This window comes from Cetorhinus maximus, chromosome 1 (genome assembly GCF_964194155.1).
Source record: "Cetorhinus maximus chromosome 1, sCetMax3.hap1.1, whole genome shotgun sequence".
NCBI classification, from domain to species: domain Eukaryota; kingdom Metazoa; phylum Chordata; class Chondrichthyes; order Lamniformes; family Cetorhinidae; genus Cetorhinus; species Cetorhinus maximus.
Window position 1 is genome coordinate 168791196 of NC_135879.1, and position 15562 is coordinate 168806757.

Genomic DNA, 15562 nt, shown 5'->3' on the forward strand with positions numbered 1-15562 from the left:
ATTGATTTTTATCCCATACCATAATTTCCCTACCACTGAAGTCAGACTGACTGACCTGTAGGTGCCAGCTTTATTCTTGCACCCATTTCTGGACAAGGGTGTAACAGTCGCAGTTTGACAGTCCTCAGGCACCTCCCCTGTGTCTAAGGAAGGCTGGAAGATTATCACTGGTGCCTCTGCAATTTCCACTCTCACTTCCCTCAGTACCCTTGGATCCATCTCATCTGACCCTGGTACCTTATTTATTTTAAGTAAAGACAGCTTTTCCAACACCACCTTTCCCCTCAATTGTAAGTTCTTCTAGTGCCAGTTATCTCCCCTCTCACCTTGGCCTGGGTAGCATGCCCTTCGTTTGTAAAGACAGATGCAAAGTATTCATTCAAACCTCCACTTTTTCTCCAGCCTCCACATGAAAGTCCCCTTTAATAGTCCCTAATTAGCCCTACCCTTCCTTTTACCACCCTTTTATTATTTACATGCTTATAGAGGCCTTAGGATTTCCTTTTTATGTTCGCTGCCAGCCTCTTTTCATGCTCCCTCCTTGTTTTTCTTATTAGTTTCTTCACTTCCCCTCTGGCCCCTCCATTTATTTTCTACCTGACGTCTGTCATACGTACACTTCTTTCTTGGATGGGTAGTGAGGGGCAGCACCATTGCTGAAACCAATCCTTTTCTCGCCTGACATTCACACACATCTCTTTCAACATAATCAGGAGCCTTCCCTTTCTTCTTCACCTCTCATCCCAAGTTTCAAACCGAGGTTCAAAATTATAAACTGCACCGACGGTCTTGTTGACTGAGATTCATTGAACGGATACAGCTAGGAACTATAGTTTGCAATCACACTGGTACATAGCCACTTCCTCCTTTTAACCATTAGGAGGCATAGAGGATCCTTTTTAAAGTTCATTTATAATTTATCATTTACCTGTGTATCTAAATGTCTTTCATTTTAGAATTTTTAAAATTTTTGTTTGCAGGCACAATTTCAGTCTTCTATTTAATTATACTGGTAACACTGAAGGCAGGGAGACAAGGATTTCACTTGGAGTTTCACTGGTTTGAATCTGCAAGCAATTTTGTAGCAGGTAATGTTTTGAATAATTGCACATTCCATTTTATTATTGCTATTACTATGCCTCGTGTATGGAATGACATATCAAACCATTCAAATTAAAAGAGAATCAATATGAAATGGACCAGTTGAGAAACTTGCCTTTTGAGTTGATTACTTCTAATTGCAAAATGGGTTCAGATTTTTAATAAGACTTTTTAGCCCATTTGATATTATTCTTCTCGGATAGAAAAAAACTTTGTCTGCCCTAAACTTTTCCTTCACAACCCTTTGTTACATATCTGAAAGTGTCCTTGTGGGTTAATTATATTGTCTCAAGTATCTGTGTACCCTGTTTATAAGATCCCTTGTGAGGAGCTTTGGCATTGTAGCTTTTCCTCTGACGCCAGAAGCAATCTAATTGTAGGGCTGAAGTGCAGTCCAACAGTTTCAACACAACTAGAGAGGATTTGAATTCAATGAACTTTATAATATAATTCAGTATAGTATTTGCAATGTTTATTCTGGATTCCGAATGTTTGTAGATGATGAGTCAACAAATATCCTTGTGGTCTTGTAAACTTAACTCCTGGGAAGGTCTATCCCGCCCATTGGAGCTCCTGAAATCCTACAATAACACCGGATAGAAAGAGGCCATTTATCCCATCACACCTGTGCTAGCTCCTTCATATCATTCCATCTGCATTGCAATCTTTTGCTTGCAGGCAAATACAAGATATTGCAGAGATTGTTTTGAATTTACCACAGTTTTACTTAATATTTAACTCTGTTCTGAATCCACAGCCTTCTCCTCCTTTTGCATCTTTTCTATTCCATCCTGCCACCACCTTCACAGGAGAGAAATTGTAACTACTTGTGCCCACAATGTATTGCACCTTTGCATATCACGAACAGGGATATGGGGATAGCATGAAACACTGGGTCAGGAATTCTCAACCCTTTTGCTTCTGAGGGCCCTTCCTTCTCCCCACCACCTGTTAAAAATTCCATGGCCCCCATGAAACAAGTGTTTTTTTTTTCAGTATAAAAATTGGCTATAGAATGAAACATTGTTTTTGTTTTGCTTAATATGAAACTTGGTCTACCTCATCTGTAATTATCATGACTTTGTGGAATTTTGTTAGGCCTAAATCAGTTTAGTCAGATTGTAAATGATGGCCCCATGTTAAGTGGATGGGGTGCAGTGTAATTCTGGTATGGTATGACCATAAAATTTGAGTTTGCGACAGATGCAGGAAAATTTTCTGAGGAATTTACCCCAGCTTTCATCAGAAAATTGTAAGTAACTTATCCCACAAGCAGCTGTATGTTTCTAAACCGACTCAAAACTTGGCATATGTGATGCCTCAATATTTTTTAAAAATTGATATACACTAAACATACTTTACCCAACTTGTAGGAATTTTAATAATTTTTAATCATTGGATAGTTGGTAACTAACAGTTGAATGGAATTGTGCAGAGGGTCCAGATGTGGCATAAGATGATGTAAGCCAGCTTTGTAGCAGAAAAATAAATGCTTCTACTGCAGCCACTTAAATACTGAAATGCAGTATTTCTTCATTCAGTTTCTTTTCCAATAGTTAATTACATTGCTGTACCCTTTTCTTCGCTGCTTTAAATATCGGCATCATTAGTTTCAACATCTGGATTTATTCCCACAAGTGCCATTAGGCTACTGTTAATTCACCATTTTTCCCTCTTGCATATTCTGGGCTCCTTAGTGGTTTCTATGTGCTTGGCACTCAGCTGTAGTCAGTACATGGGTTGAGGTCAGTGCTTTACCCAGCAGATCTCCATCTGCGTCGTCTGGCTGGCATTGATTTCTTGCCCACCTCTGTCAGGGCGAGAGGTTCCGCCCACTCGTGCAACTCTATAGACCAGTTGCATCTACACTGCCAACAACCCCAGCTCGTGGTCTAGTAGGCACATGAGCCAGTCAGCTACTCAGGAAGGACTCTCAAACAAACCTACATATACAAGAAAAGAATTTATGATCATTCGAAAAGATTCATTAAGAAAGAACAGTCAAAAGGAAAAACACAGAACGTGACAAACAGACGGGCATGTTAGGAAAACTGGCCAATATTTTAAAAAATTTGAACTAGTTATTGCTGAAAAATCTTTCCACTATGTTGTTAAACCCTAGAATCATAAGCCAAAGTCTGAGGGCACAAAATTTGGATCTGTAATGGCCTTTTTGGAGTGCTGCAAGGGCCCTTATGGGTCCAAAATCACCCCCGTGAGGCATGTGCACACATCAGATGCGAGTCACATTGGATGCAAAGAGGGCATTTAGACGCACACAGTGACCGTCTGTGTGAAATATGCAGATTAGGCCAGATCATGGCGCCAATCAGCCTGCAACACTGGCCTACTCCTGCTCCCTTGTTCCTGTGTTATCCACTGCATCTTATTTGTAGCATTACTTGTGCATCCAGCATTGGATGAACAGAAATTTCCTCTGGTAAAATATTATAAACTATGCCAGGTCTCGTTTTATGTATAAAATGCAAGAACATGTGTGTTCAAAGTAAATTAAAAGCTCAAGCAAACTCATTGGATGCTGTTTACGTAGCCAGTGAGGTTCTGTTTTTTTTTTCTTTTCCAGAGTTTAGGTTATCTTTTCCACATATGACTGGAGTTCTTGCACTTGCTTTCTTCATTCATAATTGTGTCATCACCCTGTTGAGGAACAACCAACACCAAGAAAATAATGTAAGTTATAACCAGAGGAAAAGACTCATTAGCTTATCTGCCACGTAACATTCATGGTGTAATAGTATTTAAGTTGGCTCTCTGGTTTCATAAACTGTGGCCTGAATTGCTTGTCATATAGAATTTAACTTGGCTCTCTGGTTATGTAAACTGTCGCCTGAATTGCTTGTTATATAGAATTTATCTTCCCGTTATGTACCATCCCTGACCAAAATAAAAAGGTAAGACCTTACTTTAAGCTTTTACCCATTTCCAGTGAGCTGATGAGAATGAAAACATGACCTCTTGCTTCAGTTTGTCATTCCTTCCTTTGAGGAGAAACCTCTGGATCTATTCCATTACAGGCACATCTTAATTGGGAAAGCTCTCAAAAAATTCAATTATTCGGTATCCTCGTTAGTATCCCCGCCAGTCATTGGGGTGATAAAGCACAGTCCAAAAGTGAGCTTTCTTGGTCATAAGGTTCACCCATATATGCAGCTACTTTTCTGGGGTGCATCATCATCACCCTCCCCACCTCCGAAATGATATCTTATGTTTTGCTTTAGTTGCAGTGCCCCACTAGGGACTGTCATGCCCTCCCATTAATTTTTGTTTAATTTATTGATTTTTCTTTTATCAAGAGTCCGCAAGGCAAGTTGTTTCAGGCTCCTAGTAATGACAGGCCATTAAAGATTGCTGTTAACCACTCCTGGTATTGTTAACAATGCTATCAAATGTTAATAGAAGGGCCAAATAAAACATTTTAAAAAAAATTAAAGGTACACCGGAATCATTTAATATGAACTGTTTGCTTTTGAAGTTTAAGTTTTCAGCTGGTTAGGCTTCATAAAATTTTAGATGTAAACTGACCCAGTTATTTGAAGGGTCACCCCATTTTATATTCAAAGCTGGTTGCTTTTTCCACTGCTACCTGTTGATGGGCTCAGAAGTCTTACCCACTTCTCCGGCCCCCCCTCCCCCACCAAACCTGTTCCCCATTCTGAAGGGAGTCTTGGTGACTTGGTCACTTTACAGACCATGCTGCTATCACTTTGACAGCTTTTACTTGGATCTTGAAGAGTCTTTCAGTGGCCAATCCGAGGAATTGCAGATATTTTGCTTTTGGGTTTTCTACCAAGAGTACATGACCTATAGATCAGGAGCCAGCAGTACAAACTTCCTAAACTTTTGAGTTGCTGCTGGTCCTCTCCCAAGTGTGTTTGTAATGGTGCAGATTACAAGGTTGACATTAGATGGCACACATGTGCCATCTTGTGTTTTTTTGAAATTGGTTTGGTTCCAATTGGTCTAAAGCTAAAGTCTGCAAGACACAACTGTGTTTATTTGTGCCACAACACTAGGGGGAACACTTTCTGTGCATGCACAGTGCCAGAGTGTCAGTTGGCTGCATCAAAACAAATACATGCTAACAAAGTTCAAGTTACCCATTTTTAGATCTGTGTAGTCCTTAACAAATTGCAAGTACTTTATCTACTTTAGCAACTTATTTGGCAACTGTATCTCTCTAAAATATGCTCCTGATGATTCAGTAAGTGATGAAGATATATAATCTGGAAATTTCAATAAATGAGATTTCGAACTTCCAATGAATTCAGACTTTGGAGAGTTGATTGTAATGTTTTTTTGTAAAAAATCAATAAAGATATTTTGATTAAAATATTTAAAAGTATTTCCTCATGCAGCATTTGAAACTATGACACTGGGGTTAAGAGCCTCATTATCTACCAACTGAGCTACCCAGGCTGTATGAGGACTCCGCACAAAGCTTTAACATGCTGGGGGAGAAATAGAATTCGATATAATTTGCTCATATATTGCATGAAAATAAACAAAATGATTTGATTTATTACGGATTGTGGTGTTCTGTGTGGGGCATTAACCCCTCTGTAGCTGCAGTTGTTGCCCCTGGGTGCCTTTTCAGACTGAGTAGAATGGGTGTGAGGCATGGTGTCAGTCCACTTGCTATGCCTTTTTTAATTAAACTGTCTAAAAATGAAGCAAAAATTCCATCCTGTCGCTGATTGGAAGTCATCGGGAATAGTAGCACATGTGCCGGCGGCCACACTGTGGACTTAATATGCGTGCGCAACTGTTCCTATTGTCTTTCCAGTCAGTGGCAAGAGTTACAGTGGCTCCTGTGTTCTGATCACACTTCTCTCGATGCTCACAGTTCTTTAGATAACTATTTTGTTTATACAAATGCGGAATATATGGAATTGCATATTCATATGCTCTCACTCGTACTAAAAGATTTTGTTATGCTATAATAATTTCTTGGTGCTTACTCATCTCTTTCTTGAATTTTCTTTCTTTCCATTTTCTCCATCTGTATAGTAAATCTCCATATACTCCATTCTCACTCCTTTGCCTCTTCTCTTCTGTATCAATCCTTCCTCCGGTGGTGCTGTCTTCCAGTTCTCCTAAACACCAGGTTGCTGTCCCCCTTGCTCAGTACTGCCACACCCCCATCACACGACACTCCAGGGCCTGAAGCTCTCTTCCCTATATTTCCAGGCACTCTGGCTCCTACCAGATCCCAACGTTTCCTCCTGATGCCCAAAATCCAACATACTACATTACTGCTCTCTGGAACATTTTCCATACCAATTTTCTGAATCTTGGGCTCATTTTTAACCTTGCACTTTTATATATAAAAAAAAAAGCAAATCTACATGGTTTAACCTAACATATAGTAACCAAAGCTGCTGATTTTCAGTTTTGATGCAAATCTGGATGTAATTGTAGCATTTGCCCTTAAAATATGACTAATATACCTGAAAAGTGCAGTTTATTACAATCACTAAATTAGTAGCTTAAATAAATATACTATGCATTATATAGTGCCTTCAGGAAAAAAAAGCATTTCCTTCAAGTTACCTGAGGAAAACTAAAGGGCATCTGGATACCAATGATGTTGAACCTTATTTCGACATGCTTGCGAGTTAAGGAAGGTCAATCATTGTGTTGCCAGATGTCCACTTTCCAAAACTAGGAATGTAAACATTTGTGTAGTCATTATCCAAATTGAGTCCATTCCAAATGTTCTATTTGAGAAGTTTCCTTAGGAAATTTTTTTGTGAAATTACTTGTCACTTGCTGTCTAACATTATATCATGAAAGTATAAATAAAATTACCATTTAAATCGCATAACAACACAGCTGACTGGTAGTGTTAGTAAGGCAGTATAAGGAGAAGAAAGTAGCAAGTCAGAGCAAATGACATGACAAAGGCTCACCACCATTCTCGCATGCCAGTCAGCACTTCTTAGATTAGACTTTCAGTCTTTGCAATCAGTGTTGAAAAAAAATAGAGCATCTACTTGAGGTTTTTGCCTTGCTAAAGCTTGTCAAAAGATCAGAAGCATTTTTATGATCAATCTCGCTGAAACATTCTATTGAAGAGAACACCTTTAGGATGGTGTCTTTTAAATTTGTTTTAGGTGCACATATTATGGGCCATTTTCTTGCCAGTGAAGTGAAATATCACAAGTTAGGCATGCGTTAGACAGAAACATTTTTGGTCCTAAACCAGCCACCACTGGAAATGGTAAATGGCAATAAAGTAAAATCCTATTCTTGTGCCTAGACAACTGACTTGGGGTCATCTTTGTTATGTCATATTTATACAATCCATGCATTGGTGCACTATGTCACATATTTATTGTGCCCTCTTAAGGTAGCCTAGTAGAACTGCTTTTCATCTCATGATCTTCCGAGCAGCAGGCTAAAGTTTGCTAAAGCATTGTTTGGTGGAATGTATTCTGTTTAGGTTCAGTCGCAAGAAGTATGGAATTTTGTTTTGGTTATACAGAGTTTAATGCATTACTAGTCTATTGCAATGGTCCGTGGCTACATGTGTTCTAAAAATCAATGTGCAGCCTGCAATATCATAAAGCATCTTTTGGAATGTCCAGTGAAAACTTCTATGGAGATTCCAAGTCAGCCCACTTGAAACTGGAGTTCCACCCCTATGGACAAATTTGTAATAATCCAAAACTTAAATATTTTCAGGGAGCAAAAACTTTTTCTTCCATGATGATGGTGACCTTTCAATAAAGATTTATTCGAAAGATTGGAAGAGGTAATAGAGCAGGTTCTATGATATTGCAATCACTGAATTAAAAAATAAAATGGAATGCATTCCTTTTGTTATTTTCACAAGTGGTATGCTTTTAATTAACCCAAGCTGACTTGGACAGAAGTTGGTTTTCTTTCTTGGTCCTATGTCTCTATATAGACTTATTTTCTTTCCTCTTCAGGTTCGAGATCTCTCCATTGCCTATCTACTCGTGGGATTAACCTATTTGTATGTTGCAGTGATGACGTTTGCTGCATTTCCTTCCCCAGAGCTATCCAAAGACTGTATTGAGCCGGTATGTAATTCTGAAGTGCCTTAGCGGAGAAAAAAAATTAATTTAAAATTTTTCTGGAGGTAAGGACAACAAGCATAGGAGGAGAGGGAGTGACTGAGCAAATTCCAGTTATTGTGGCAAATGTATAACCAAAGATGAGGCACTTGCAAGTTTGAAAGTACTATTGTAAGTGACTTGAATTTTTCCAGGGGTTGACGTGGAAGATGATGTATATGTACATAATGTTCCTCCGTAACAGAAGATTGTCAGATGTGTTATTGAATGTGATCACTTGTAGCTGGTGTTCAAGTAAGAAGAGAATGATTACTCGTTAGTACTCCTAATGAGAAATCATAAATACATCAAACTTTTTGGCAAGGCATGAAATTCAGATGTGTAGTGCCTAGTTTTTAGGTACCAAAGAGGCTTTTGTTTCCAAAAGCAACTGTGAGGTGCACACTAGCTGTGTCCAACACCATTTATGTGAGGGCATTAGAGAGCACACAGAAGGAACATCCATCAGAAGTAAACCAAAATGCTGGAAAAACTCAGCAGGTCTGGCATCATCTGTGGAGAGAGAAACAAAGTTCACGTTTAGAGTCCAATATGCCTCTTTGTAACTGAAGGGAGGTAAGAATGTGATGGGCTTTATGCTGTTGAAAAAGTGGGGAGGGGTAGGTGGAGCAATAGAGAAGGTCAGGGATAGGTTAGAGGACAGGGGAGGATTAAATGACTAAGATGTCATGGAACAAAAGGCAAAGAGAGTGATAATAGTATTAAAAAACCAAACCATTGGTCCTTAAAACACATTTCAAGGAGCACCGACTCACCGTATCTCAAAGCTGTCCTGGTTCCGGTTTAATTTCATTCTTCGTCTCATCTGATGCCAAAACAAATTTTTCCCCTTTCAGGCGTTAAGAAATGAAAGCTCCAACAACTTATTGGTGCTGGCGCCCCTCCGGAACCTTCCCTTCCCTCTGACTCCATCCCAGCTCTTGCCGTGTATTCACTATAGTCTCTGATGCTGAATGATCTGTGCTCAGCAAAAGACTTGGTTTTATTCCCTTACCTCTCACCTCACTGAATTTTGGGCTCGGCACAATGTTGAACTCTTCTTCCATCACCTTTGCCTCCATGCTCACTTCTTTGTTCAGGAGTCCTCCCTTCGCTCAACAGATCCACCTCCAGTATTCTCCCTCCAATAAAAATCTGGAATTGAAATGATGAAAATGAAACCATTGTCAATTGTAAAAACCCACCTGGTTCGCTAATCTACCTTTAGGGAAGGAAAACTGCCTGGCCTGCAGGTCATTCCAAGCCCACAGCAATGTGGTTGGCTCTGAAATGGCCTAGCATGCCACTCGGTTGTATCAAACCACTGAAGTTTATAAGGAATGAAACCAGACAGAACCTGGCATCGACTTAGGCACTGGAAACAACAACAGCAAACTCAGCCCTGTCTAGCCTGTAAAGTCCCCCTAACTAGCATCTGGGGGTTTGTGCTGTTATTGGGAGAGCTGTGTCACAAACTAGGCAAGTAAGAGCTAGAGATATATCATATTCTGGAATCATAACTTACAGATAATGCCCCAGACACCACTATCTCAATCCCTGGGTATGTCCTGTCCCACCAGCAGCGCAAACCCAGCAGAGGTGGTGGCACAGTTACACGGTCAGGAAAGAGTTGCCCTGGGAATCCTCAACATTGACTCTGAACCCCATGAAGTCTCATGGCATCAGGTCAAACATGGGCAAGGAAACCTCCTGCTGATTACCATGTATTGGTCCCCCCCACCCTCAGCTGATGAATCAGTGCTCTTCCCATGTTGAACTCTGCTTGGAGGAAGCACTGAGGGTGGCACGGGTGCATAATGTACCCTGGTTGGGGGACTTCAATGTCCATCACCAAGAGCGGTTCCTTAGCGCAATGACTGACTGAGCTGATGGAATCTTAAAGGACATAGCTGCTAGACTGGGCCTGTGGCGGATGGCAAGGGAAACCAACAAGAGGAAAAAACAAACTTGACCTCATCCTTGCCAATCTGCCTGTTGCAGATGCATCTGTCCATGGCAGTATCGGTAGGAGTGACCACCGCACAGTCATTGTGAAGACAATATCCCACCTTTGCATTGAGGATATCCTGCATTGTGTTGTGTGACATTACCGCCGTGCTAAATGGGATAGATTTCTAACGGATCTAGCAACTCAAGACGGGGCATCCATGAGGCGCTGTGGTCCATCAGCAGCTGCAGAATTGTACTTGACCACAATTTGTAACCTCATGGCCTGGCAAATTCCCTATTCTACCATTACCACCAAGCCAAGAGATCAACTCTGGTTCATTGAAGTGTGCAGCGGGGCATGCCAGGAGCAGCCCCAGGCATATCTAAAAAATGAGGGGTCAATGAGCTACAACTCAGGACTACTTGTGTGCCAAACGGTGCAAGCAGCTCAGGATAGCGTCCTTGACTCAACCATCTTCAGCTGTTTCATCAATGTCCTTCCACAATAAGGTCAGAAGTGGGGATGTTTGCTGCTGATAGCATAATGTTCACCATTTTCAACTCATACTGAGGCAGTCCATGTTCAAATGCAAGGCCTGGACAATAACCCAGACTTGGGCTGACAAGTGGCAAGTAATATCGTGCCACACAAGTACCAGGCAATGACTATCGCCTACAAGAGAGAATCCAGCCATCACCCCTCAATATTCAGTGGCATTACCATTGCTGAATCCCCCACTATTAGCATCCTGGGGGTCACTATTGACCAGAAACTGAACTGGACTAGCCATATAAATACTGTGGCTACAAGAGCAGGTCAGAGACTAGGATTCGTGCGACTGGTAACCCACCTGCTGACTCCCCAAAGTCTGCCCACCATCTGCAAGGCAAAGTCAGGAGTGTGATGGAATACTTCCCACTTGCCTGGACGAGTGCAGCTCCAACAGCACTCTAGAAGCTTGACATCATCCAGGACAAAGCAGCCCATTTGATTACCACTCCAACCACAAATATTCACTCCCTCCCCCCACCACACAGTGGCAGCAGTGCATATCATCTACAAGATGCACTGCAGGGACTCACCAAGGCTGCTTAGACAGCACCTTTCAAATCACCAACCGCGACCACCTAGAAGGACAAGGGCAGCAGATACATGGGAACGCCTGGAGGGTGGCCCTGCAAGCCACACGCCATCCTGACTTGGAAATATATCGCCGTTCCTTCACTGTCGCTGGGTCAAAATCCTGGAACTCCCTCCCTGACAGCACTATAGATGTACCTGTACCACATGGACTGGAGCGGTTCAAGAAGTCAGCTCATCACCACCACCTCGAGGGCAACTAGGGATGAGCAATCAATGCTGGCCCAGGCAGTGAGGCCCACATCCCATGACTGAAAAAACAACTTTATCAAACCAGCTGACACGGGTGGTACTGTTGTCTGCCGCATTGACCACCTACCTTACAGAGGCTGAGCACCCAACTCTGACACTTCTTACCTCTCCCTGGACTGTGAGTCGTCCGTCGAACATCATGCCATTGTTTCCAAGACTATCACTGACCTCGTCATCTCTGGAGATATTCCCTCCACAGCCTCCAACCTCATGGTCCTCCAATCCCATACTGCCCGCTTCTACCTCCTTCCCAAAATCCACATACTGGACTTTCCTGGTAGACCCATTGTTTCAGTCTGTTCCTGCCCCACTGAACTCATTTCTTCTTATCTTAACTTTTTTTCTCCCCTTATCTGGTCTCTTCCTACCTACATTTGTGGTACATCTGATGCCCTATGTTATTTCAACAATTTCCACTTCCTGGCCCTAATAGCTACTCTTCACCGTGGACATCCAATCCCTCTACGCTTCCACCCTCCACCAGGATGGCCTGAGGACCTTCCACTTCTTCCTTGAATGGAGGCCTGAACAATCCCCATCCATCACTACTCTCCACCTGGCTGAACTTGTTCTATCATTCAACAATTTCTCGTTCAACTTGTCTTTCTTTCTCCAAATAAAAGGCATGACTATGGGTAGCCACATGGGCCTGAGTTATGCCTGTCTTGTTGTGGGATATGTGGCACGTTCCTCATTCCAATATTACTCTGGCCCCTCCCCCAGCACTTGTTCCAATATATCAATGACTGTGTACTAGTGCTGCTTCATGCTCTTGTCCGGCACTGGAAAAATTCATCAATTTTTGCTTCCACTTTCCACCCATCTCTCCTTTTTTATATCTTCCATTTCCTTTCCCTTCCTTGACTTCTCTGTCTCCATTTATGGGGATAATTGTCTGTCTGTAATATTCATTAAAAGCCCACTGACTCTCACAGCTCCCTCGATTTACACCTTGCTACTTGTAAGGAGACCATTCTATTCTCCCAGTTTTTCATCCCCGCATTTGTTCTGATGACGCTTACCCTTTCACAGCAGCTTATCCCACATGTCTGTCTTGTTCCGCAGCCAGGGATCCTGTCTGAACCCACCCCCACTGTGGTTGACGGGGCCTTCAACTGTGTCTGACCCATTTCCTGCACTTGTGCCTTCACCCCTTTCCCTCCCTCTCATAACAAAGATAGGATTCCCCTTGTCCTCGCTTTCCAACCTACCCACCTCCATATTCAAAGGATTATCCCCTGCCATTTCTGCCAACTCAATGCATGGTGCCACCACCAATCACGTCTTCCACACCCCTCCCCTGTCAGAATTCCAAAGAGACCATTCCCTCCGCAATGCTCTAGTCCACTCCTCTACCACCCTCATTACCTTCCCAAGCAATTGTAGGAGCTGTAACACCTGCCCCCTTTACCTCCTCCCTCTTAACTGTCAGCAATTCACTTGTATATCTTTCAATTTAGTCTACTGTATTCGCTGCTCACAATGTGATCTCTACACTGGGGAGATCAAATTCACACTGGGTGACCGCTTTGAGGAATACCCTCACTCAGTCCACAAGCATGCGAGGGTCTGGTCCACTTCAATTCACCATCTTGCTCTCGTGCTCGCATTTCTTTCCTGGCCTGCCACAATGTTCCTGTGAAGCCCAAAGCAAGCTGGAGGAACAGCAACTCATCTTTCAACTTTACAGCCTTCTGGGTTACCATGAACTCTGTCATCCATTTTGAATTCTCCCCACCCCTCCCAAGTGCCAGTCTGTACCTCGTTCTCATGTTGCTGCTTTCAGACAGTGCTGGCCTTTATTCTGCTATTCATATCTATTCTGAATCAATGCTTTGTTTCTGGAATGCCACCAGTACCACTCCCTTTACCTTTTGTTCAATGATATCTTTGTCATTTAATCCCTTCCACCCTCTAACCTATTCCTGACCTTCTCTTTTGCTCCACCTGCCCCTCCCTGCTTTTTCAACAGCATAAAACCCAGCACGTTCTTCTCCAGATCTGAAGAGTTATGTTGGACTCAACGATAACTGTTTCTCTCTCCACTGATGCTGCCAGACCTGCTGAGTTTTGGGGGCACTTTGTTTTTATTCCAGATCTCCACATACAGTATTTTGCTTTTATCCACCAGAAATATGCAGAGTAGGTAAATAGTGAGATCAAGTGTAGAATGCTGATTTGGTGCCAGTGTTGCCATTTTGGAGTTCAACCCATCAGCTAACACCCCCTCATAACCTTGCACAATTTAACATGTAAAAGATGTACGCTCCTACACTATTTAAAGGGATGATGAATTACTTCCAACTTAGTGAGTAATTGATTAACTGGCTCTTGCTGCAATTGTAGGACTGTTTAGTGGTTTCCTGAGTTGTTTGAAGTTGCTGAAGTCTACAGCAAATGGTGTGGCTAGTGCTGAAAGACTTTGTCCTACCTTAAAGGATTCTGCATGTCCTCCTAGATGGGTGCAGTAGATTGCATTCCCCTTGGCCTATTTCTTTGTAGGGAAAATTAATAATATGGGGAAGGATGAGTTGCTGGAAGATAGGGGAGAAGGCTCTCAGCAGAAAGTCATGTAAGTTGCATGTATATAACAACAGCTGTGCTGCCACACAAAATGCAATAGAGTAGCCCTTTGGAATACTTAAACTACTCTTTTGCTACCTGGACTGCTCTGCATTAGAGTGGGTTTTGAGATTGTGACACGCAAATTCGTGAGATTGTGGTGGCTTGTTGCATTCTGCGCAAACTCATATATGAAGAGAGTCCTTGCCACTAGCTTTTGGTGATCAGAAGAGGAGGCAACCAACAGAGTCCCCTTTCTGGTCAGGGTGTCTCTGATCTACTCATTCAACTGCAATATGAGTGTAAACAACCCCAATTCCCCATTCAACTGCTGTCCCATACCTGATCTTTGCTGTTACTGACCACCACAAAATAAACATTCAAAACCAAATTTATAAATCAAACCATGTCATATTGCATACAAAAGTCAACTAATCACACTTGTGCATTCCTTTAATACTTGTAATACTTGTGCCATTGTGTAGAAGCTGTAGGGCAAGCAATGCTACCGCAGTGGCTGCAGCAAGGCTGGTGGAAGGCTGCTGACTTTGAGGGAAAATGCAGATGGCCTTCAGGAGCTCTGCCCCCGGAAGGCCTGGCTTCAGACTAAACCACCTCTGGATGGGTGAAGGCTGTCTGGGCTTGGCTCATTGAGGTCTAAATCAGAAAATTGTGGATTCAAGACAGGACTTGAGCACACAAGAGGTTGACATTTGTGCAATACTGAGTGCTGCAATGTCAGAGGAGTCATTCTTTGGATGTAATGTTCAAGACATTAGCCAACCAGCCTGGGAAAGCCAGCAATGCTATGACTATGTTCAAAGGGTAAAATGCCTGTAAAGCTGACATTGTCTGACTACAGTCTAAATTTGTCTCAATTGAACAGGTTAAACAAATTTAGTAGAGATGCCTGCAGCATGAAGGGAAAAAAGCCTCTAGTTCTCCTACTTTGCATATCTGCTGTAACTGTCTGGGCTGGCACTAGTAACAACAAGGACACTAGCACAGTGCTAGTGGTGGGTGGATGAATGCTGTAATGCTGCTCTGCCACTCAATAAGATCATAGCTGATCTGATTGTGGCCTCAACTCCATTCATTCTTTCCTTCCCCCTTTTCACCTTATTCGTACCAGCTGTACTGATTCCTTAACACACCGACCTGTGTTGTACAAGGCACTCTATAAATCAATTGCAAAATGCATTTAGAGAAGACAAACTTCACCTTCAGAAATCCTTCAGAGAAAAGAATCTATCGTTCCTTTCAGTATAGGAAGCACATCTCCATGTTGGATTCCAATTCCCCTTTTTAAAAGGGGCAATACATGTTCAACCTAGTTACATAGGAATTAAAATGTCAATAAATAGCGTTTCAAAAATGCATGCATTGGGATTTAGCGATAAAGTGTATGGATTTGTAATTGCAGAAAATGTCCACTGCTCTCTTGTTCCCCATTTCA

General features: G+C 42.2%; 1 protein-coding gene across 5 annotated transcripts in view; it reads left to right on the top strand.

Moving 5' to 3' along the window:
- The window catches only part of slc38a9 (solute carrier family 38 member 9), an 83553-nt gene that overhangs the window by 49828 nt on the left and 18163 nt on the right, over positions 1-15562 (top strand). For all 5 annotated transcript variants that reach the window (XM_078549684.1, XM_078549681.1, XM_078549692.1 and 2 more), the window contains exons 10-12: positions 981-1088; positions 3686-3792; positions 8055-8168. In XM_078549684.1, coding sequence (XP_078405810.1) covers positions 981-1088; positions 3686-3792; positions 8055-8168 — 329 coding nt within the window. The remainder of the gene's footprint in view (positions 1-980; positions 1089-3685; positions 3793-8054; positions 8169-15562) is intronic.